General features: G+C 38.1%; 1 protein-coding gene across 21 annotated transcripts in view; it reads right to left on the bottom strand.

Annotated features, from left to right (window-relative positions):
* The window catches only part of GRM7 (glutamate metabotropic receptor 7), an 894,437-nt gene that overhangs the window by 154,697 nt on the left and 713,668 nt on the right, over positions 1-26,072 (bottom strand). For all 21 annotated transcript variants that reach the window (XR_014823664.1, XR_014823663.1, XR_014823654.1 and 18 more), the window contains exon 8: positions 23,987-24,922. Coding sequence is in view for 5 of the 21 variants with exons in the window: in XM_021071050.2 (XP_020926709.1) it covers positions 23,987-24,922 (936 nt within the window). In the remaining 16 variants the exon portion in view is untranslated. The remainder of the gene's footprint in view (positions 1-23,986; positions 24,923-26,072) is intronic.

Below are 26,072 nucleotides of genomic sequence, written 5' to 3'. Positions count from 1 at the left end.
CCAAGAGCTTTTATTGACAACTAAGTGCTCTAAGGAGAAATTCAAACAGAATTATCAAAATCTCAATTTGTTCTCCTGCCAGCCCTATCTCCCCACCTCAACCCCTGGGAGGGAGAATGAGAATTTTATTTGGTGTGTCTCTCATATAGTCTCCACTTTCCTCTGTGATAAAGAAAATCCATTTCCCACTAAATTAAAATTGCTTTTTCATCCTAACAAACACTATCCCACTGGTACACACCAGAATAAAAATAAATTGATTTTTAAGTATCCACTGGAAGAACAAAACAATAAGAAGCATAAAAATCATGGTGCCATTGTGTGCTTTTTGAACAATTTAACTATGAAAATGGATTCCTTTCCTGGAGAATGTCATTGTATCTCCATGGTGGCAACATTTCTGGGCAGTTCATCAGCCTCAGTAAAAACTTTGGTCTTCAAGATATTTTCTTTTTTAAAAATTTTTAATTGTTATTTCCCAAATACAATTATTTTTTCTACTGTATGGCATGGTGACCCAGTTACACATACAAGTATACATTCTTTTTTCTCCCATTATCATGCTCCACCATAAGTAACTAGACATAGTTCTCAATGCTACACATCAGGAACTCATTGCTAATCCATTCCAATATTTTCTATGACTGATGCTAAGTAACCTGTTTCTTGAATTTTTGCATATGGGATAAAATGGCTAGTGAAACATACCAATTTACCATTAAAAAAAAAAGAGAGTGGCTTTCAAAGCGTCGCAGTCAATTTCATCTCCTTGTTAGACACCATATATGTTATGGTGTGTTAGAGTCTGAAAATCCAGCAGCCAACTATGTTGCTCCTGAAACAACAGCAGGTAAGTAACAACCTTACCTAGAACTGTATGGGCTCATGTTTCCACTACTCCTCCTGAACTTTGAGAGACCAAGATCCTATGTCAGTTACTTTCAAATGTCCTTCTGACAGTCCCACATCTGCAGTGAGTCTGTAAAACTACTTCACAGTCATGTAAAGACTGTTCTTCTGGGCAATGCTCTGCTAGTCATTGAACCTGCATCTTTCTTTTGATGCTGAAGCAAGTTTGTCCTTGTGTCCACTTCTGGGTAGAGGAGCAGAGCAACCTTCTTGTACTAAAACTTACACACCAGGTTTAGTGCAAAAACTGAATGATCATGTTTTGAGGAACAAGATTTGCATCACTCACTCAGAATACAGGGAATCGAGTTTAAACATATGCCCATAATACATCATCAAGTGATGTTCTTAACTGCTCTGAGGAGGTACAAGAGCCAGTAGGCAGTAAGTGTATTTTAGTTTTGTGGTTTAAAGTAAAAAGAAAAGAAAAAGAACAAAAGAATATGTAAAATTCCCAGTATATAATTTTGTATGGAAAGCATTAATTTTATAATAAATAATTCAATAAGACTTCTAAAAATAATGAGAAAGTCATAAGTAAAGATACTGAGGTGCTCTCATTGCATTATGGGAAGCATAATTTCCATGTGTTCTGTTGAATGAAATCAAGGCTGTCGATGATGATGGGCCCCTAGGCAGGTCACTTCTAATCTGAGTCTATGCCCTCAGATATATAGAATAAAATGACTATACTGGATTATAATTACAGTTCCTTCCAGTTCAAATATCCTGTGAGTGGGAATTCTCTTCCAAGTGGCATATATGAAGATTAAAGAAAAAATTAAGTCCCTGCATTCTTGCCCTTTCTTTCATTAACTCTAGAAGCCTTCATTATGTCCAAACTAGCAGTCCTTCTGGAAAGACAAATTCTGTTTCAAGTCATGACTGCTCCATTTTTAATCCACCAAAGTTAATTACTGGTTATTTCACTATGGACACAAACACTTATTTTTTTCATCTTCTGCCCTGTCAAGACATATCTTTATCTTGCCCACTCTGATGTGTGCTGCCTCATTAAATGCAGAAGCTTGAACAAGGGTCCCAACTTTTGAAATTAATTTTGCAATTGTTCCAAGGATTAACACATTCTGCTTGGTTTAATGTGTTCTGAAGGACAACTTCAAGAACCTTCAATTGAAGTTCATGAGCAAAAGACCCCTTTTACGGTAACTGATTGAAGTATTTTAAAGGAAGGATCTTTCCTCTTTTGGAAAGGTTAGGGGTATTGTGTATTTACTGATGAGAATGCTGGGTAAATGTGTGGAGAATAAGAACTGAGTGTCGCTGCATTATCAAAAGACAGCTGGGTGGTGACCGCATATCCTAACCAGAGCTGATGCTTGCCAAATACCCATATACTCCTCTTCATCTCTCAGACACTGCCTCCCTCCCCAACTACTAAAACCTCAGAAGTCATGTATTTCAGAGAGTATAACTAGAGGACAGAGAAACGCTACCCAACCTTCATCAAATGTGACTTTGCCACCAGCCACTGGGATATCAGAATTTGTCTTCATATGCTAGCATATATTGACTAATACAAGTCTTTACCTTGTTACATTAGATATTGATGACTGAAGAAGAGAATTTTGAGATCCAGTGAAAGTTCTGCTTTGAATGCAAATTTCACTGCTTAACAAGGCTCAAACACCTGGCATCTATGGTCAAGGGGAGTTTGTCCTTTGGTCTTCCTGAGACTGAACCTTTCTCTCCCTCTCCATGTGTTCAGGGAGTAGAAAGTCAAAAGAGAAAGGAGCTACTTTCTATTTTGGATAAAATGAAGGGTCTGCCATCCCTCCTAGAACTTCCCCTTTTCTTCATCTGTGCTATGTCTTGATCAACTGGGGATTATGTTGCTTCCTGTCCTAGCTTTCCTCCATCCCTGGTGTCAGCCAGCACTATAGGATCTATTTGTTGAACACTGTAATTCTAACTTCTCATGTTATCTATGGTTCCAGCACATAACACTATAAAATCTCATACTGTTAGAAACAAACAAACAAAAAGAAAGAGCCACACCAAAATAACAAGGGGTTAGAAGTCTTACTATGAATACCATCTAATGGATGGAGACTTTTTACCCTACACATACACAGCAGTTCTAGGAAGCGATGTGCTAAACCCGGTATATCCAATTATAGTCAAGGAAGATAACCTAACATTCCTCAGGACTGTAAGGGTCGGCAGATCATTGCCATGGGCCAAATATGACTTGTACACATAGTCTGTTATTGTATGGACTCAAAGGTAAAAATGCTTTTATTTTTTTCAATTTAAAAAAGATTGTAAATAACAAGCAAACAATAACAATCCTGTCACTCTTACAATGGTTCCCTCAGTCTCCTGCCTTTTTACGTTTTTTTCTCTCTGTAAGATTATTGTCTTCAATGTATAGATATTCAAAGACACCATCCATTAAACTTATATGCTCCTAGATCTACCACTTGGGTCTACTTGAATTTTTTTTTATGAAATCATTACAGTAAAACTCCTTGATGGCCTTTATTATACTAACTGATGCAACTTTCTCTCCTCACATTCTTGCTTGCATCTACTCTAATCAAGCTTTCACCTATGCTATTCCAATGGGCCATTCTCCAAGGTCTCCAGTGAAGACCCCACTGCCCAGTTGAATGGTTAGGTCTTGGTTTCCACCTTACTCCATTTCTCAGCATCATCTGATCTTTCACTCCTCTTCCCAACCATTTCCTCCCCCTGAGTCTCTGGGAGATGGTTCTCTCCTGTCTCTCTTCCTCTCTATCTGGATGTTCTTCTGCAGCTTCACTGCTATCTTCTCTTCTTAGATCTAAATATCAGTACATCCTCAGGGTCATTCCTCTGATATTTCTGTCAACAATCATGCCTAAATGATGTCACTGAGTCTCCAGGTTTACTGTATCATTGGTAGTCTGATAAAACTGCAGCATCTCTCCTGAATTCCAGAATTGTATATCCAACTCCTTGCTGACATCTTTAGCATCTTCATGGACACCTCAAAGTTAACATGTCCCCACCCTCACCAGCCTGCCCCTCTCCTAGTGTCTTCCATTTTAGTAAATGACACTTCCATTCACCTGGCTCTTCACACCAACAATCACAGAGTTGTCTGGATTTTCTTCTTTTGCTCATGACCCATATAAAACTCAATCGCTAAACTCTGTCTAGTTCATCTTCACAGCTTCCTATCAGATGGATTTTTGCCATCCCTACCAGCTTTCCTTCAGAAGCAGGTTATTGTCATATTTTTCCTGGATTATAGTAATCACTTACTAATTTCCCTTCTTCTACTTTTTTTTTTTTTTTTTTGGTCTTTTTGCTATTTCTTTGGGTCACTCCCACGGCATATGGAGGTTCCCAGGCTACGGGTCGAATCGGAGCTGCAGCTGCCAGCCCACACCAGAGCCACAGCAACGCAGGATCCAAGCCGCATCTGCAACCTACACCACAGCTCACAGCAACGCCAGATCATCAACCCACTGAGCAAGGGCAGGGACCGAACCCGCAACCTCATGGTTCCTAGTCAGATCTGTCAACCACTGCACCACGACAGGAACTCCCTGCTTCTACTTTTTACTCCTTGAGTCTATTCTCTTCACTACATCCAGGTGGTATCTGTATAATGTAAGTCAGATCATATTATGTTCTTGCTCAACACTTTCCAATGACTTCCATACAATATAGAATAAAACTGAAATCCCTCACCATGGTCCATACTGTTAAGTGATCTTGTTCCTGCCGCTCTTTGACACTTTCCTGACCACTCTGAGTCTTCACTGCTCCTCCACCAGCCATGACTCTGCCTCAGCTCATGTCCTTGCATTTTCTTGTCCAACTGTTCAGGGCACTCCTTCCCATCCTCACTTCCACCCTCTACTCCCCCAAATATACCCATAGTTCCTTCCTCTGCTTCATCCTCTGCTCAAAAGTCACCCCCCCCAACTGAGACCTTCCCTCTTGTTCTCAATCCCGTTGTTATCACACATTTAAACAATTGCTATTCTATTACAATGCCCATTTGCTAATTTATTTAATATGGTTTCCCTGCACTAGGACTAAAGTACCAAAGTACCATGAGAAGAGGAAATTTGCTTCCTTAACTCTTTTATCCCATAAAGTAGATGCTCAGCAAGTATTTGATGACAAAAGGAACAAAGAAGGACAGAGGAGAAGAAGGATAGCTGAACAGATACTGTTTACCCTCTGGATCCTTCTCATCACAGATTCTTCCTAAATATCACCTTCTCCGGGAGGCCGTCCATGCCTACCAAATCTGAACTTGTACTTCTCTTTCTATCCACTCTCTATTCCCATTCACCTGTTTTAGTTTCTTCAGAGCACATATGACTATCTGAAATGATGTGTTAATTTTTCCCTCTCACTAGAATCTAGGTCTCATGAAAAACCTAGCTTTGCAAATTTTGAACACTGTCACCACAGCCTAGACAGGGTCATGCATAAAGCTGATATTCCTAAATGTATATATTGAAAGAATGAATGAATGGATGAATGAATCAATTAATCAGTCAACAACTTACTGAATAGATCATTGCTTTTCAATAAAAGGTATCAGAGCACATAAGATAAGAAAACCTGGACCACATCATGAACATACACATGTGCATGCACTTATGCACCAAAAGATAAAGGAAGGTAATAGAGTAGAAGACGACTTTACCCCTCCTTCCACAATGGTGTGATGCTTTTAACCCCTTGAGAGGTGAGGCAATTTGCCATCTGCTGGTTTTTCCCAGACCATATATCGCATCTTGTTCGTGGTGTGAGGGCCCTGAGCATTGAGGAGAGCCTGCAGATGTTCCAGCAGAGGCCCAGATGGTGCTCGAGGATGTGCCTGGAATCTCCAATAATCCCTGGATGCAGCTCACCTCTGCTACCTGCTTTGATCAGATATGCTTCTGATGGGTTTCCAGGATGAATACTGCTGGAGGCCTTCTAGGAGACAGGTCTGGAAGTTTTATCTCCTTGGATATGCACCCTGCTATTAGTCTAGCCCCTTCTATGGTTACAAAAAAAAGATGTTGATAAATAAATGAACTCATTAGAAAGACAAGACAAGAGCAATTGTTATACCCTATGTTTTCTGTGACCTGAAAAGAACATGTCTTGGTCATATCTATTCTCAGTGTCTAGCACAATTGCAGGACACAGGGTACAATTGTGCAGGTTAGACACTCTATAATTAGATGGAGTCGAATTTTCATCATAGGCTGTGTAAATGGCAGTCTCTGGCGCTGTGCAAGATTCAACCCTGTGTTACCACATTGTTGTTCTGATTCATGACAAGGTGCTCTATAAAATGTGCAGATTCTCTTATGGGGAGGGAAAACCTGGGAGTCTCATTTGCTTTCTAGGCAGTATCTCAGAAGGTCACTAGACAGATGAGAGGCCCTGAAATACCCTTACATTTTCAGAAGAAGGAGGAGAAATTAGGGTCAGCAGCCCTGGGACACAGGGTTTTCCTACTTCATGGAAGTTGTAGAACCTTGCCTACCTAATTGAGCTGATCAAATAGTTTCCCCAAAGGTAGGAATGTGTTATGCTTATGTTGTGAGTAAATTCGTTTTGCTCATTTCTTTTTCATTTCATGTGTTGTGTTAAGGATATAGCTGAGTATGAAAACTCTATATAGCCTCTCTGACCCTGCCTATGCCCTCTACAGTTTCCTCCTTCCAAACAATCCAAGTAGTCTTTCTAAAACTTATGTCATACTCTGAAACCTATTGTTACCCATCTTGCTCAGAATGAATTATAATGCCTTGGTTTCCTCTCCTAACTCCATCTCCTCTCTTCATATTCTACACTCCACCTTCTATTTTTCAAGTCAAATGCACTATCCTCTGAGTGGCTTTGCCCATGCTGTTCCTTCTATTATCTCATTTTATGTATGTTTCAAGTCTGAGAGCACCTCCTCCAAGAAGCCCTCCCTGACCACCCCATCTAAAACAGGAGATCCTGCAAAATCTAGTCCAGACCCTCCTTTATTTCCCCCATTTCTTCTTATAATTATCCATTAGTTTATTTGTAGATGGTCTCATTATTCTACCAGAATATAATTTCCATGCTTCCAGAGACCTGTTTTATTCTCAAAACCTAGAAAAGTATCTGGCACATAGTAGGATTATAATAAATATTTGTGAGACAAATTAATGAGTAGATATCTTAAATTAAAAACTGTCAAGACCAGCAAACTGAATAAAAAAAAAAATCACAGGAAAACAAAGCCTTTCACTATCTGTAACTTGATTGTCATTTTAAAACATGACAAAGAAAAAACCCTAAAGGGCAGTTGCCAGAAGCACTGTTCATATCAAAATAGTATCTTAAATGACAGACTGTTATTTTCAAATCACAGGTGCAGATATTTATGCACCATAAAAGATTCTCCGTGCTCTTATGAGATACTATATTTAAATTATTGCATAATTACGTGTGCCTGGCCCCAAGAATGAAGTCACCTATCTGCCCAGGTCTACTAGGTTTAACATTTCCTGGCTCAGTTCCAGGACAGATTTAGAGCAAGAATTAAGTTTCTTTGTTTCTCCAATCACAAACTGGATTCTAATCAGCAGTAGAAAAATGACATGTTCATGGGTGTGGAAGGGAATAGAAGAAATTAAGGTTTTCTTATTTAAAAAAACTATATACACATGCATATATATGCCCTGGTAAAATTTTAGAAAATGTGTGCAGTTTGGAAGATGATAATACTAATACTACAAATAAAAAATATCTAAATTTTATTGAACATTTAATAATTTTAATACATTTAATATCTACAAGGCATGGTTTTAAGTGCTTTACAGGAAATAAAATGTATGTCAGATTGATCCTTTAAAAAGCAAAGTCAGGAGTTCCCATTGTGGAACAGTGGAAGCGAATCTGACCAGTAGCAATGAGGTTGTGGGTTCAATTCCTGGCCTCACTCAGTCTGATAAGGATCTGGTGCTCCTGTGAGCTGTGGTGTAGGTCACAGATGTGGCTCAGATCCTGCCTTGCTGTGGCTGTGGTGTAGACCATCAGCTGTAGCTCCAGTTGGACCCTTATCCCAGGAACTTCCATATGCCTCAGGTATGATCCTAAAAAGCAAAACAAAAACAAACAAACAAACAAAAAAACCCTCAAAGTCAAAGGATCTTCACTTTTACCATTGGTTTTTTGCTGTTGTTGTTATTTAGAACATTATTTTTAATTTATTATTGGTTTTTTATTGAAGTAACATTGTTTTGTAACATGTTATGTTTCACATGGACAACATTGTATTTCTACCTCTGTATCCCTTTCAGCCTGCTCACCCAAAAACTTTAGATTTCATCCATCACCAGACAGTTGATCCCTTTACACATTTTGCCTCCCCGCCTCCTGATCTTAATCATAGTTTTAGAAGTCCTAGCCATAGCAACCAGAGAAGAAAAAGGAGTAAAAGGAATCCAAATTGGAAATGAAGTAAAACTATCACTGTTTGCAGATGACATGATACTATAGGTAGAAAATCCTAAAGACACTACCAGAAAACTGTTAAAGAGCACCAAATAATTTGATTAAATTGCAGGATACAAAATTAATACACAAAAATCAATTGCATTCTATATACTAGCAATGAAAGATCAGAAAGAGAAATTAGGGAAACTATTCCATTTACCAACACATCAAAAAGAATAAAATGCCTAGAAATAAACCTATATAAAGTGACAAAAGACCTTCACTCTGAAAACTGTAAGATGCTGATGAAAGAAATCAAAGATGACACAAACAGATGGAAAGATATAGATTGCTCTTGGATGGAAGATTCAATATTATCAAAATGACTATAATATTCAAGGAAATATACAGATTCAAAGCAATCCATATCAAATTACCAAGGACATTCTTCACAAAAGTGGAACAAAATATTTTAAAATTTGTATGGAAACACAAAAGACCCTGAATAGCCAAAGCAATAATGAAAGGGAAAAACAGAACTGGAGGAATCAGGCTCCCTGATTTCAGAGTATACTACACAGCTACAGTCATCAAAACAATATGGTACTGTACAAAAACAGAAATACAGATCAACAGAACAGGATGGAAAGCCCAGAAATAAACTCAAGCACCTACATTCAACTAACTATGACAAAGGAGGCAAAAACAAACAGTTGGGAAATATAGACTCTTCAATTAGTGGTACTAGGAAAACTGGACAGCTACATATCAAAGAATGAAATTAGAATACTAATACCACACATAACAATAAACTCAAAATGGACTAAAGATCTAAATGTAAGTCCAGATAATATAAAACTCCTAGAGGAAAATATAGGCAGAAGGCTCTTTGACAAAAATCACAGCAACATCTTATTTGATCCACCTCCAAGAATAATGATAATAAAGCCAAAAATAAACCAATGGGACCTAATTAAACACAAAAGTTTTGCATAGCAAAGGAAACAAAACGAGAGGACAACACACAAAATAGGATAAACTCTTTGCAAACAATACAATGGACAAGGGCTTAATCTCCAAAATATACAAACAAACCATAAAACTCAACAATGAAAAAACCAATCAGAAAAATGGGCAAAATACCTAAACAAACATTTTCTCCAAACAGATGGCCTATAGGCACATTAAAAAATGTTCAACATCACTAATTTTTAGAGAAATGAAAATTAAAAATACAATGAGGTATCACCTTACACAGGTCAGAATGGCCATCATTAACAAGTCAACAAAGACCAAATGCTGGGGAGGATGTGGAGAAAAAGAATCCTCCTTCACTGTTGGTGAAGGAAAACAGTACAGAGGTACCTCATAAAACTAAATATAGAACTACTATATGATCCAGCAATCTCACTTTTGGGCATATTCCAGACAAAATTTTCATTCAAAAAGATACATGCACCCTTATGTTCATTACAGCACTATTCACAATACCCAAGACAGGGAACAACCAAAACACCCATCAACAGATGAATGGATTAAGAACAAGTGGTACATATACAAAAGATCCAGAATTGCCAAAGCAATTCTGAAGAACAAAAACAAAGCATGAGGCATAACTCTCCCAGACTTCAGGCAATACTACAAAGCCACGGTCATCAAGACAGTGTGGTACTGGTACCAAAACAGACAGAAAGACCAATGGAAAATAATGGAGAACCCAGAAATAAACCCATATACCTATGGTCAATTAATCTTTGACAAAGGAGGCAAGAACATAAAATGGGAAAAAGACAGTCTTCTTTTCAGCAAGTATTGCTGGGAAACCTGGACAGCTGCAAGCAAATCAATGAAACTAGAACACATCCTCACACCATGCATAAAAATAAACTAAAAATGGCTTAAAGGCTTTAATATAAGAAACCATCAAACTCCTGGAAGAGAACATAGGCAAAACATTCTCTGACATCAACCTTACAAATGTTTTCTCAGGTCAGTCTCCCAAAGGAACAGAAATAAAAGCAAAAATAAACCAATGGTCATTTACGATAGAGTATGATAATGTGAGAAAATAGAATGTGTCATGTATGTGTAACTGGGTTACCATGCTATACAGTAGAAAAAAAATTGTACTGGGGAAATAACTATTTTAAAAAATAATAAAAAATAAATAAATAAACCAATGGGCCCTAATAAAACTGAAAAGATTTTATACAGCAAAGGAAACCAAAAAGACAACTTACAGGATGGGAGAAAATAGTTTCAAATGGTGCAATGGACAAGGGCTTAATCTCTAGGATATAGAAGCAACTCATACAACTCAACAACAAAAAAGCCAACAACCCAATTGAAAAATGGTCAAAAGACCTGAATATACATATTTCCAAGGAAGATGTGCAGATGGCCAACAAGAACATGAAAAAAAATGTTCAACATCCCTAATTATTACAGAAATGCAAATCAAAACTACCATGAGATACCACCTCACACCAGTCAGAATGGCATCATTAATAAGTCCACAAATCACAAATGCTGGAGGGGGTATGGAGAAAAGGGAACCCTCCTGCACTGTTGGTGGGAATGTAAGCTGGTACAACCACTACAGAGAACAGTATGGAGATACCTTAGAATCTATACATAGAGCTACCACATAACCCAGCAATCCTACTCTTGGGCATATATCTGGACAAAACTTTCCTTAAAAAAAGACACATGCATGTGCATGCTCATTGCAGCACTACTCACAATAGCCAAGACAAGGAAACAACCCAAATGTCCATCAACAGATGATTGGATTAGGAAGAGGTGGTATATATACACAATGGAATACTACTAAGCCACATAAAGAAAAAAATAATGCCATTTGCAGCAATGTGGATGGAACTAGAGACTCTCATACTGAGTGACATAAGTCAGAAAGAGAATGAAAAATACCATATGATATCACTTATATCTGCAATCTAATATAGGGCACAAATGAACCTTTCCACAGAAAAAAAAAAATCATGGCCTTGGAGAACAGACTTGTGGTTGCCAAGGTGGAGGGGGTGGATGGATTGGGAGCTTGGGGTTAGTAGATGCAGACTATTGCCTTTGGAATGGATTAGCAATGAGATCCTGCTGTGTAGCACTGGGAACTATGTCTAGTCACCTATGATGGTGCATGATAACGTGAGAAAACAGAATGTGTACATCTATGTGTAACTGGGTCATCATGCTGTACAATAGAAGAAAAATTGTATTGGGGAAATAATTAAAAATAAATAAATAAATATTTTTTTAAGAAAATAACAAGTGGTACATATATACCATGGAATACCACTCAGCCATAAAAAAGGTCAAAATAATGCCATTTGCAGCAATGTGGATGCAACTAGAGATTCTCATATACAGTGAAGTATGCCAGAAAGAGAGAAACAAATACCATATGATGTCATTTACATGGGGAATCTAAAACATGGCACAAATGATCCTATTGACAAAACAGAAATGGATCAAGGATATGGAGAGCAGACTTGTGTTTGCCAGGGAAGAAGGGGAAAAGAGTGAGATGGACAGGGAGTTTGGGGTTGATAGATGCAAACTAGTACATTTAGAACATATAAGTAATGGGGCTGTACTGTACAGCACAGGGAACTGTGTCTAGTCTCTTGGGTTGGAACATGATGGAAAGTATCATGGAAAAAAAAGAATGTATATGTGCATATATATATATGTGTATATATATATATGTATGTGTACATATATATATATGTATGTATGGGGCTGGGTCACTTTGCTGTATAGCAGAAATTGATGAAATATTGGAAATCAACTATAATTTTATTTAAAAATCAAAAAAATTAAAAATAGAAAGAAAATCAAAGTCAAAAGATTTTGCTCTCATACAAAACCCTCTAAAAGCTTCCCATCTCACCCTGCCTGATTCCACATGAATTGTTCCTGTGTCCTCTGTCCTTCTATGCCCATCTCCTAATACCCAACTTCTTAAAAATACTGCCCTCCCTGGTATTTCTCAAATGCTCCTGACATACTTTTTCCCCAGAAAATTTGCTCTGATCTTCACTTTACCTGGAATGCTCTTTCTAGATCTCTTAATAGTTCACTTCTTTATGTGTTTGCTCAAAGGTCATCTTCTCAGTGAGACCTTCTTTGACTACCTATTCAAAACTGCAAATCCTGCCCCCCACATCTTGTCACTACCAGATCATCTAAGGTAGGGACTGTAAACATTTTCATAAAGATCCACATTATAAATATTTCTGACTTGCAGGCCACACTATCTCAACCACGTCAACTCAAGTCTGCGCTTAGCATGAAAGCAGCCTTTGGGGAGTATGTGAATTAATGAACATGGCTATGTCCCAATAAAACTTTTATTTATAAAAACATACAGGTGTTTGGATTTAGCTCAAGAGCCACAGTTTACAACCCTTGACCTAAGTCTCATAGACTCTAAGGAAGTGCTTAAATACTATCTATTCTAATTCTGATGATGGCAGGAAGGTAATAATGATGATGAAGATGATGATGATAAATTATAAATTATTATCAATGGGAAGCCACTGGAGAAAAATTTTTGGCTGCATCCACAGCATATAGAAGTTCCCAGGCCAGGGATCAAACCCATGCCACTGCAGTAACCAGAACCACAGCAGTGACAATACTGGATCCTTAACCCACTGAGCCACAGTGAATGCAGAGAACTTTTTTTTAAAGGACTGAGATGATCCTCAGTTGTTGGCGCTTCTGGGTTTTGCATGTTACAGACACTTAAAAGTTGATTGCTAAATAACGAGGGGACATTATAAAAGATAATGAAACTATTTTAAAATCCCCTCTCCTAGAATATCTAGCTCAGAGGTAGTAGGCACTGGAGGCAAGGAATGGCGGTGAACAAAAATCTTTCATATTTGAAGTTTTGGTAACCTGTTTTTTTTTCCCAGACCCGTGCAATGGATCAAAAACTGATGGCTGGTTATATGTCAAGCAATTAGCTGGGACATATCAGCTTACTGGAATGCATAGACATGTTACAGGGACAATTTTTAATTTTAGGCACCTGAGGACCCATTACAGACACTGATGCTTCTGTATCGGTCTGACCAATTGTGAGCATGACCATTACGAAATTATTTCCTCACATTTTCTCTTTGTAACAGATATGGCGGGAAATTGGGTTTCAGCGACAAAATGAAATGACAGTCCTTTCTACTTCCCAAAGCTTTTTATTAGGATTGAAAATTTAATGAGCTTGCTTACAAATCATCTGCACAGCTCTTAACCCTGGGGTCAGATGGTGAAATCTTTTCTTATGTAGGCATTCCTAGAGTTTTCAGTTAAGCTTCTGTATCAGCAGTTTCCCTCTGATTGTTGTTTATTAGCTTTTGTGCCCTATTTTCAACAGCAGAAAGTCTGAATATCCTGAGATCATTTGCCACCACATTATAACTTGGTGGCATCCAAATTCCAAAACTAATACAAAAATGCCAAAGTCAGAAAACCCTTATTTCTATCCCCATTTAGCCAGCAAGGTTTCTGGGGGAAAAACAAAAAAGGCTTAAAATTAAATTAAATTTTACTTCACAAATTAAAACATCTAGGTAGTTCCTTGTCTCTCAGTTAAATTTCCTAAAGCAGAAAAATTGCACAAAATACTTTAAGATCTCACAATCTGGAACATTAAATGAGGAGATAATGACCTGATTCCTGGGTTAAAACTAAGAACCTCATTCATTTGGTATGTGGTCCACCACCAGGCAGCAGCCCTTGCCACATCAATAGAGCAATTTGGCCATGATATCCCAATCTGGTGACTTTGACAAGGCACTGGGAAGGTTAGTGGAGAAATGCGATGGGATTGATAGTATTGGAAGGCAGATTGATCCAGACTAAATATCCTGTTATGGGTGCTAAAACCAGTTTGTGATTGAATCACAAGATGATTTGGGTCTTTGGGTCTGTTGGCCAGAATCTCCCAGGTGTGAACAGCTGACTCCTTAAAAGCCTCTTTGGAAACAGTTTTTGCTTCTTGTAAGTGATAAACCAGAAAAGTGAGATCACTACTTCAAAATTCAAAGTGAAGATTGGAGAGCAGGGGATACAAGAAAGAAAATGGGACTTCTTGTTTCACCCTTCAATTTTCTACCAACAGATTTTTACTGATGACCCAATGTATCTGAGGTTCCTCTGTCAGATATATAAAAACTTTCAAAAATCTCAATGAAGTGCTGAGTGGCAGTGGCTTGTCTTTAAACTCCATTGCCACAGTGTATGCTCAATCTTGCCTTATAATTTTTCTATTGACTACTTGGACCCCTTCTCTTCCCTAACGTCCTTATGTGCCTGAGACCTGAATGGGGAACTATAACTTCTATTCCATCAGAATTGAGAAATTACATAGGAGCCCTCCTTGGAGTCTCTTATCAGAGACTATTAACATCCAGATGCACTGACTTCCCAATGGTGTTATGTCCAAACCCCATCATACCCTGAGAGCCAAGTGCAGTGCTGAGCAGGGGTAGAGAGCTACCAAAGGCACAGGTTAATAGGCTGGGCTATGAGAAGATGTGCAACTCCATAGCGGATGACATACATCCTGATTCCCAAGACCCAAGGGTCAATCATCTGAGGACAGCTTTATTCACTGGGAAGTGCTTCTGGTTTAAAGTGCAGAGACCTGTTATCTTTGGAAGAAAAGAGAGCGGTAGCAATACAGAGAATACACAAAATGATGAGGGGGTGTACAGACAGTAATTCTGGTATATAAACATTCTTCAAAACAAACTCTTACTAATACCTGTAATATATATCAACCATTACCACGTTGCATTTCACCTGCAAGTCCCCCTCTGTACTTGGGGAGGGAGAGTGTAGAGTGGAGGCAGTGTCCCCAAAACCTCTTCCGCATTATGGAACAGGGATGGGGGCAGAATTTTAATTCCCAAGGTCCCATCTGACATTCTTTGGTATGGAAGGTTTGCTGGCCCCTTCACCAGAAGGGAAGGAAAATACAGACTCTGCAGGCTCTGATCCAATCTTTTCATCCAAGAGACTGTTTTCACTTTTCCTCATTCCTCAGTTTATATACTATCATGGGCCTAAAAGTCTGATTATAGGGAAAATGCACTTAAATCATCACTGGTAACCACTGCATCCCATTCCAACATATGGGAATTTTTCCCCTGCAACACCAAGCAATGCTCTGGCCACTGCTGACCACCCAGACATGCTGGGTATCCTAGAAGTCAACTCAATTCTGACACTATTGAGGATAGCACCAGATGCATAAGCTAAGGGTTCAGTCCCTTAAGACTGTACCTCACTCCCAATTCAGATTACAGCTGCTAGTCCAGGGTGTCACCTGTGCTTCTAACCTACTGGCTGCAGATTGCAGATTCCAATGACACTCCCTCCTTAGGCTGGCTTGCTTTGCCAGAGTGGCTCACAGAATTTAGGAATATTTTACTTACTAGAGGATATTTAAATAAAAATGAAAGGATGTAACTCAGGAATGGCTGGAGGGAAGATATGTGTAGCACATAAGTATAGGGAAAGGGTGCAGACCTTGAATGCTCTTGGGCACACCACTCTCCCCAAATCTCCCCAGATTCACCAATCCAGAAGCTCTCCAAACCACATCCTTTTTGGTTTTTACAAAGGCTTCATTAAAAAGGCATAAATGATTAATAATTGGCCATAAATGATTGATTCAACTTCCAGCCCCTGTGCAGAGCTTGAGGGTAGAAATGAAAATCCCAACCCACTAATCACATGGTTGGGTCTCCTGGCAACCTCTCCTGGAGGTCCAAGAGTCATTTCATTAATATAATTAAACCTTTATTAACAGAGATATAACCTTCAAAGCTCTCCTCACTTGGGAAATTCAAAGGGTTTTAGGAGCTCCTTACCAGAAATGGGATAAAGATCAAATACATATTTCTTATTATACATCACAATAGTATAACTATCATGCAAACCACCACACAAACCAGAAGTAATCTTTTGAAAACATAAACCCAACAATATCACCACCCTGCTCTAAAACTCAATGTGGTACACTCTCCCTTCCCTAAAATACTAGGTCCTCTAAGATTTCACCTCTACCAACCTCTTGGAGTTAGAACTTGTTTTTCCTTTAACTACAACAACCTCTAGTTACAGTTGCCCCAGTACAAGGCTATTTGACCTTTCATTCCCCCACCTGCCCTGACATAGAAAGTTTGCTAAGGGGAGCCTAGGATGGAAGGATACAGTTCTACTTTATTGAGCATTTACCATTTTGCCAGAGAGTGTGTGAGGTGTTCTCTATACTCTAACTCATTTGTACAATTTTAGTTTCATTATGGGTGCAATTTCTAGTGTTAGCATTGTGGAAACAGGCCAATAGATGAATTAAGTTTTAAAAGGAAGGAGGAGGAGGAAAAGAAAATAAAGGTTTCTGTGGAGAGTGACTTTTAAAGGTTTTATTGACATAACTGATATATAATAAACTGCACATATTTAAGGCATGCTATTTGATAAGCTTTGACATCAAAACTCATGGATTCATATGTGAAACCAACACCATAATCAAAATATTGAAAACATATGTCACTCTCCAAATTTCCTTGTGCTCCTTTGTAATGCTTCAGCATCACCCTCACCCCCAGCCTACGACTGATCTGCTTTCTGTCACTATAAATTAATCTGACTTTTAAAAAGAATTTGATATAAATGGAATAATACACATGATTTTATCTACATTCTTTCACTTGACATAATTGCTGAATATCCATCCATGCTGTTGGATGTATCAATAATCAAATTTTTTTTTTTAACTGAAGAGTGTATTCCAGTTTATGGACAGACTATAATTTGCCTACCCATTCAACAACTGATAGGCACTTTTGATGTTTCCAGTTTGTGACTACTAAAAATAAATCTACCAAAAAAAATGCAACCTTGAGCAAGTCTTTGTATGGACATAATTTTTATATCTCATGGGTAAAGACTGAGGAGGAATGGAAAGGTGTGTGTGGTAGGTGTATGCTTACCACTTTAAGAACCTGCCAGACTCTTTTCCAAAGTGATTATACTCTCTGTGACATTCCCACTAGCAGAGTCTGAGAGTTGTTCTATATCCTCCCCAGTACATGGTTTAAGTCTTTTAAATGTCATGCTAAACAATTTCAAGTACTCATTTGCTCTCAAACAAAACTAGAAGAAGGAATAATTATGTTCATCCTGCAGATGAAAAATCCTAGGGCCACAAAGATCAGATGACATGTCCAAATCATGCAATGATTAGGTTCTGAGTACCATAGGATGATGAAGTAGGGATGAATGGTCTTCTAAAACCAGAGAGCATCTGAGACATGAAAGAAACCCTGGCTAGACCATTATTATGACCTACAGTAAGGGAATTTCATGCCCCCAAGGCTGATGAAGTAGGGACGAATGGTCTTCTAAAACCAGAGAGCATCTGAGACATGAAAGAAACCCCAGCTAGACCATTATTATGACCTACAGTAAGGGGATTTCATGCCCCCAGGGCTGGACGTGGCAATCCCCTGACTGCTCAGTATCATATTATGTTTCATGATGATTTCCTATGCTTTGAGGAGACATGTTTATGAGAATGACAGGTGGTATGTGATGTTCTCAGAAATGCTAAAGAACAGAGATTTTTCTTTTCATCCTGATACTGCTTATAAAGATGAGGCCTGGGTCCCCGTGACTGGAACTTTTGGTGGCTGAGGTCTCAAAGTGAAAGGCATCTAATGGGAACACTGGACTCCAGGGAGCACATATGTGGGGCAGATTCAAGACTCCTGTTGAGTCTTCCTCTTTAGCAGAAATGTCTCTTTCTGGAGCACTTCTCATTTAAACCTTGAATGGTTGGAGCATTTGTTTCAATGTAGTTATTTCCTTATTAGTTCAAGCTCAGTTCAGTTTTACACAGGTTTTTGGGTTGTACTTGTTGAACTACCTTTCTGGCTAAAGGAAAGGATTGAGATGGTAAAGGCTCCAATTATCTTAGGTGACTGTACTTCAAATTAGCTAATGTTTCATGAAAGGAGAAAAGAGGATTGGATTATCCCTAGCTACTGGCTAACACCAGATATGCAACAAGTTCAGGGGTGCTGTTTGGAAAGAAGCTCAGTTCACCAAAGTCATAGCAGGAAGAAGACAATAGATGGTTTCACAAGCTTTTGATAAAAATTTGAACAGACAAAATTAAACAGCAGACGTAACACGTCAACCACCAGTAGCAGGAATGCACAAATGGCCTCAGCATCATCTATGCCCTGGGACATTTCTCTCCACTGTGTTTAGATGCAAGGTGAAGGTCTTAGTAAACATTCCAGAAGGAAAAATAACATTTTTTTAAAACATGTTTGTGTATGTGTGTACTTATATGTCTAGAGATAGAACCATCAGATTGTTGGCAATGACTGTCTCTACAGGATGGGAAAATGGGAGTCCTTTCTTTCCTCATTTAGTCATTGTTTGAAAAAAAGATAAAATAGTGGGCAATGTTATTTTCACAACCTGCGAAATAAAAAAAAAAAAACCCATGTCTCTTATATTATCAATAAAGCAGCATAACACAAAGAAAGATAAGGCCTAGCCATATTCTTTTAATGTTCAAAACATTTGAACAGTTTTCCCACCTGATCTATCTTTTCTGGTCCCTCAGGCTTTCTTCAAGCCAATGCCATCTTTTGATCTATGTTAAAAGCTACTTAAATAGTTCTCTAGTTGCTTCACCTTTGCTCATCCTTAAGCACTACCCCTAGGATTCACTTTCCAAGGTATCCTATGCTTACATTTCTCCCACACTTAGAAATATTTGTCTGATCTCCATAGCTTCAAGGAGAAAGTCCAAACACAGCCCTTCACAATGTAGATTTGCTACTTTTCTATGGCATCATTATCTCTGTTGCAGAGCCCAGGACTACAGAACTAGAGAGGGAGTGGGATGCACCACAGGAAGATGATGCATAATTCAACATATACATAAAGGGACATTTCATTGTAAGGAAAAGCAACAGGTATTTGGGGTTAGACATCATTGTATTTAAAATTAGCTTGGCTCATCCCTTAGAAAAGATGAGATTATTGCCCAAAGTTTGATATGGGCATGAAACATGGGATTCACATTCTTTCAAAATTTGCCCACAGGATGAGGTTTTATTAAATTTCATTACCACACCCTCTCAGGTTTGCAAGTTAAAATCATGTAAGTGCAATCTTGCCTCCTCATTCCATATACCAATTTTTTTTTTTTTTTGCTGCCCCAGTAGCATGTAGAAGTTCCTAGGGCTGGGAACAAACCCGCACCACAGGCACCACAGTGACCCAAGGCACTATGGTGACCATGCCAGATCCTTAAGCCACTGTGCTATAAAAGAACTCCTCATGTATAATATGTTAAAAACAGCTTACACCTACTTTTTCACTTTTTTTGTTTTTAAGGACCACACCTATGGCATATGGATGTTCCCAGGGGAGGCTTCTAACTGGAGTTTCTGCTGCTGGCCTACCTACCAAATATTTCTGATTCTAGGCTGGTTTTGCTTTGTGTTTAGATCCGGGGGGGGGTACTATTTGCTAAAATTGGAAGATCAAAATGTCTCAGCCTATAGTCACAGGCCTTCAAGAAATAATTTTGGGAAACATTCCTATCATCCTGCTCTCTGCTAGCTCTGATTCTAGGGTCAATGTCTTGGTCCTGGCTTTTAAGTTCTCTAGCTCAAACCTTGAAGTTGACACTTCATTCAGACCTTTTGACTCTAGACTTTGTCTTCAATCATGGGTACTATCTTTCTCATATCCTGGTTTCCTGACCTCTGAATCTCCCATTTGTTTTGGGAATTAATTTCTTCCCAAAGGCTTTGAAATTAGAAATCAGGAAATATTTATAGGATGTCTTTTGTGGATTACGAAGAAAATGCTTAGGTAGTTTTAAGAAGCATGCTTGGTTCCCATTGATGTTTTTCCAGCATGCTTGTTTAAGAAATCTAGAGTTTTATGCCCATCCTAGCCATATTGAAATAGTTGGGGTGGATGGATATGCAATACTTTTTTAAAAAAAAATTCTCTGGGGATTATCATGGACATATTTTTTAACCACTGACTTAAGAACACTGAGCTGGTGCAGAGATTGAAAAGAGTGGCCCTAATTCTGCCATTTAGTGGAATATGCTTCAATGACAACTGAAGAATCCTATTATTTAAGTATTGTGACGCACCTGGTTCTGTTCTGATATGTGTAGAAGAGAGGTCGGTGGGTGATACTACAGAAGATAGAACCCCTTCCTTCAAGCTACTACTCTTTTCCCAGAACTTTTCTGTGATCAGAAAATGCCTGAGCTCTTTTCTTTGTCCTCTTCTCACCAACCCCCATCCAAACAAACACACATGCACAGAGGGAAAGAACTCTGAGACCCTTTTTTTCCTTTTCCATTTACACCAAGGCCGACTTTGCCTTTGCAGAGTCAAGTGGTTCAAAGCTTGACTCCCTGTCCATGTGGATGAAATGCTTACCTAAAAAGTTCTCTAGACAAAAGCTGGCTAAAAATACCTGAATAAACATAGTATCTGCAGGGGTTCCTAGATTTGGGCAAGGTATCCTATATCTTCCCTACCTGGCTGCATGCAAAACACTTTATAAAGTTACAAAAGCCTTTGTTTTCCATGAAAACAATCTAGTCCTCTAACAGAATGTGGCATATATAATAATGGGATATAACAGCACTTCACTAGACCAGCTAGCTCTTCTGTGCTATTGTTCTACTATTTCCACTGTTTCCTTGAATCATTTCAGTCATGTAAATATCGTAACTAAGATAAGATTACCTCTTCTAGCCCTGGCCACATCACAAGATCCTCATTCTAGAAGTCACAGGGTTAGCAGTGATAAAAACAAGAGTGGTAATATCCTGCATCCTCCTTAACAAAAGCAAAATGAAACTTCCTGAGGGTTGATATTTTGCAAGAAGCGAAGGAACATTTTTCACATTTTAAGCTGTGCTCATGAACTCAACTGATGAGAAACTTCGCAATGATATCCCTCAATAATCAAAACACACTTAATTTCCTGAAACAGTTAATAGTTATTACTGAACTCATTGTGTAGTTTGTTTGTTCATTCTTTCTTTCCTTTTCTTTTCTTTCTTTCATCCTGTTAAAATGGAGTTATTCCAGTTGAAACACTTAAACTCTTAAACAAGAATGGAAGGCCTATGATTCCATATGTATTAACTTGGCAACAATGCCTTTGGTGTGTTTCCTTTGCTGCATGTAGTATTTTTCTGCCTACCACAATTTAAATTCTATGGTTTCATGTACATAAAATATTTTTAATTGATCGCTCATGCTTCTCTAGCCATATGTCTAGCATTAGGGAGTATGCATTTTCATATAAAGTTCACTGTTCCCATTTGGTAATTTAGTACATTTAATTGTGTCAATCAACCATGTAAAGCATCATAACCCACTGAGAACATACAAAGAGAAATAAGTGCCTTCTGAATTCTGAAATAAAAAGCATACTGCTTGAAGACAGCTTAATTTCCCCTGTCACCCTATTCTACCAGCACAATGTCTTCTTGTACAACTAGAATTAGTGAATTCAATTCTTAAAAAATTGTATCATTCTCAGGTTTTAACATGGGTTACTTCTATCCCTGAAGTTAACTGACAAAACTCATAGCCATGACTAGAAATGGCTAGAAATGACCAATGAAATGGTAGAGACTTACATTGTCAAATACGCATCACAACAAGGCTCATCCATAGAACAACTGCAATTATCCCTGATTTCTATATTCCTCAAACACAAATTTACAAGAAAAAGAGCTAATGTTTTAACACGTTTCATGGAAAATTGTGTTTAATATCAAAATGATTATTAGTTCCCTAGGCTTTGATGGCACACATCAGTCCCCATAAAAATGTCTGTTGTTATCAACTTATCAGTGTATGTTGGGGGATTTTTTTTTCATTTCTCTCAATCACATTTCACTACCCTAACTCATATTTTACTATTCCTTTGGCCCAGGGAAAGATAAAGCAATAAAATGAAATTCAAGTTGGTTTCACAGGCAGTAAATATGCATTATGAATTTGAAACATATTGCTGGAAACATACAATGCTTGTTGAGCATGTATTTTAGAACTTTCTCTAAGATACTTTATGATTAAACCATAGTTTCAAACCGTTCACTGTCCTTGGCTTTAGAATTGTCTGGTTTCATAAGATATTTGCCTTTCTCATTTTAAACAGAGTCCAAACTTAGAGCTTCTGAATCAAACCATTTAGGTTAAATACATTTTTTTCAGGGGGAAAACCAGCTGTACATTAATCCTTTCTATGATTATATAGAAAAGAGAAGTAACAATGAAAGCAATTAGTTTCAACTAATTCCTAGGAGTGTAGATTTATAAATTTATATAAATTTCTACTTCAGTCCTTGATTTTGCCATTTAGGGCACTAAGTCCTTCAATGTTTAAGACACTTCTGCAGAGTAAAATGGAATGAGCCTAAATCCCTCCAGCATGACAATTTATAATCAAGATATAACCATGTTTCTTCTACAGAGTGTATAGAAGACTCTTGTATAGAGGACTCCAAGTCTCAGTTCTGGCTTCTATACTGACATGTCAGAGCTGCCTTCATTATACGAAGGACAGTGAATCTTATTAAGATCAACAAATTAGTATTGCCTAATTTTTATATATACAAAACCACATAGATGTGAGTACAGAGGTCAGATGTACATGGATCATGTTTGGAGCCAACACTATAACATTGCCTGGTTTGCACACATGTCAAACCTAGAGCTAGACATACATTAACTGCATTAAGATTCAACATACTAGGACTGCCTGACTTAAAGAATCATAAAAAACTATATGGTAGGAGCATGAACACTAACCATATTCAGGATCAGTAAAGCAGAGCCCATTAATGTTCAAACTACAGCTTGATGACACTTGTCCTACAACATACTGTCTCTCCCAGTGTTGGAGACTTGGGTCTCTTGTATCAGCCTGAATCATTTGATGCAGTTAACATGCATCTAGCTATGGGCAGCCTTCACTGGAATGAAAATCAAAGCTATATATCATATATATATATATATAAATATACACACATACACACACACATATTGTATAGCTCATATATATAATCCAATCCACAGTGAGAACATACACAGCCACTAGGAAAAAAGAGAGACCCAGTAATGACCAATCTTATCTTGGAAAATAAAGGACTGTAACTTTCCTCACTTATCCCAAGGAAATAAGTATGAAAGATGAAGGAGTAAGTAATGAATTAAATCAAAGATTTAATCTAGATAGATTAAATTATTTTGTACTGGATAATATCTTGCTACATGGAATCACTCTACAATAAATTAACTTGATAAGGTTATACCTCTGGTTGGTTTCCAGTGAAATAAAGGTAGCATAGCCCAATGAAGATTTTAGACTTCTGTAGCACAGACGCCTATTAATTCGGGATTTGCCTACTCTTAGAAACAACATTCAGCATTTTTAAATCCTCTTGCTCTATACAACTAATTTGGTTTTGAACTTTACAAAAAGGAGCACATTTTTGAAATGCATGCTGTGGTGTGCATTTTCACTTACCTTTTCTGCCGATTGAGCGGTGCCAAAAAAAATTGGAATGAAGGCAAGCCAAACTATACATGTTGTGTACATAGTGAATCCAATGGGTTTAGCTTCATTAAAATTCTCTGGGACACCCCGAGTCTTGATGGCATACACAGTACATGTGACCATGAGAAGAATGCTATATCCCAAGGAACATATGATTTGAAGATCTGTAATGTCACATTTGAGAACTCCCCTGGCCTGCTCAGGGTTCATTGTCTTATGTTCATCATAATCTATGATGATGTTGGGGGGATCAACACCAAACCAAATAAAAACACCTAGAAGCTGAACTGATATTAAACTGGAAGTGATTGCCAGCTGTGATGTTGGGCTTATGAGTCTGGGCGCTGTCACTGATTTCTTGCCCTGTTCAAAGATGCGATAAATCCGATTGGTTTTTGTCAAGAGGGCTGCATAACTGATGCACATTCCCAAGCCCAAGAAAACTCTCCGGAAAGAACACACTGCCACATCAGGTTTGGCTATCATCAAGAAAGTGATGATGTAGCAGAGAAAGATGCCAGTTAACAGAACATAGCTCAGTTCCCTCCCAGATGCCCGGACGATGGGAGTGTCATTGTAGCGGATGAAAGTGGCCATGACAAATATAGTGGCGATGATGCCCAACATTGCAAGGAAGACAGGGATGACAGCCCATGGGGAATGCCATTCCAGTTTGATGATGGGAATATCCTGGCAGCCTGTTCGGTTTTCATTGGGCCGCTGGTCATAGGGGCAATGCTGGCATGTCATCTCATCAAACTGGTACTGGTAGCCATCGCAAGGCTCACAGGTCCAGCAGCAGGGGGTTCCCTTCTGTGTCTTCTTTCTTTGCCCGGGCTTGCATGGCAGTGTACACACAGATGGGGGTATCTCCCGAACTCCTTTACCCCACTGCATGTCCTCAATCTGCAGCATAAGAAATAAGAAGGTGCAACAGGCAGATGAGTTAAAATAAAAGAACAATAAAAACAAATAATAGTCCTTGCAACATGTGAGACTTGACGTATTTAAGTAACTCACCTCCAGCTAGAAGGAGCTACAACCAAGATTCAATCCCATACCATTTCACTGTAGCATCCTCATTTTCACCACTACAGAGTGTGCCAAAGATGCCTGATTGTAAGAATTCTCTACAGCAGCTATTGTAAGTCTAAATCCCCTGTTTCCACCCTATACCTCCCAAATAAGAATAACACGAAAAGAAGTCTTTAGATCTTTATTTTTAACAAGTATCTAGAGAATTCTTAGGGTTAAAGTCAGATTATAAATATACTCTCTACTGCCGTCTCCTGGATAATAAGTGCAAATGCCCCCAGTGAAGTTAAAAATCTTAAGTGATGTGCAAAGCTATGTTTGTCTCCTTTATTTGATGCTTTTTCTTAAAATTGTTTTTAAATTATTTTGGATGATATTGCTGTGCTGACCAACTCTTCTAAAATTCTGTAGGCATCACTGCTATTTTCATTGAGAAATTTTGAAGTAAAATGAATATATTCTACTATTTATCACAGAGGAGTGATAAGGTTCACTTTTGAAGGTTTTAATTGTAGTTAAATAAGCATTTGATAATAAAATAATATGGTCTGGAAACCTTTAAAGATTACCCATGTACCTATCTGGAGATGAAACTTAAACTAAAACACTGTATCCTAGAGGAGCAAGAATGCATGCTTGCTTAATTAGAATATTGGCTTTCTGAATAATATTATGAATATTATTATTCATAATAAATAGTGTTCTGAGAAATAATTGCATTAGAAACAAAGAAAAAGTTGAGGTGAAATCTCATAGTGGATATCTCTTGTCTTTTTCAGAGTAACATCTACTCTTTTTTTTTTTTTTTTTTTTTTCTGCTATCAGTTCCTTAGACTTTTTTCTTCCTATGTGCTTTCTATGAGATGGAATTTACAGTGAAGCTCCAGAGGTTGCAAGAAAGATTCAGCCTGGGACAATTAGAACATTGTATGATTTTCAAGCTTGAGTGTACATCAGAATCACTTGGAGGGCTCTTTACAACCCAGTAGTAGGGCCCCACTCAGGAATTTTCTGATTCCCT

Source organism: Sus scrofa, chromosome 13 (assembly GCF_054392235.1).
Source record: "Sus scrofa isolate SSC_HxYL_T2T_F1_AM1 chromosome 13, Sscrofa_HxYL_maternal_Yorkshire_Landrace_v2.0, whole genome shotgun sequence".
Classification (NCBI taxonomy): domain Eukaryota; kingdom Metazoa; phylum Chordata; class Mammalia; order Artiodactyla; family Suidae; genus Sus; species Sus scrofa.
Note: the sequence above shows the minus strand (reverse complement) of the source record. Positions and strands in the feature narration are given on the sequence as shown.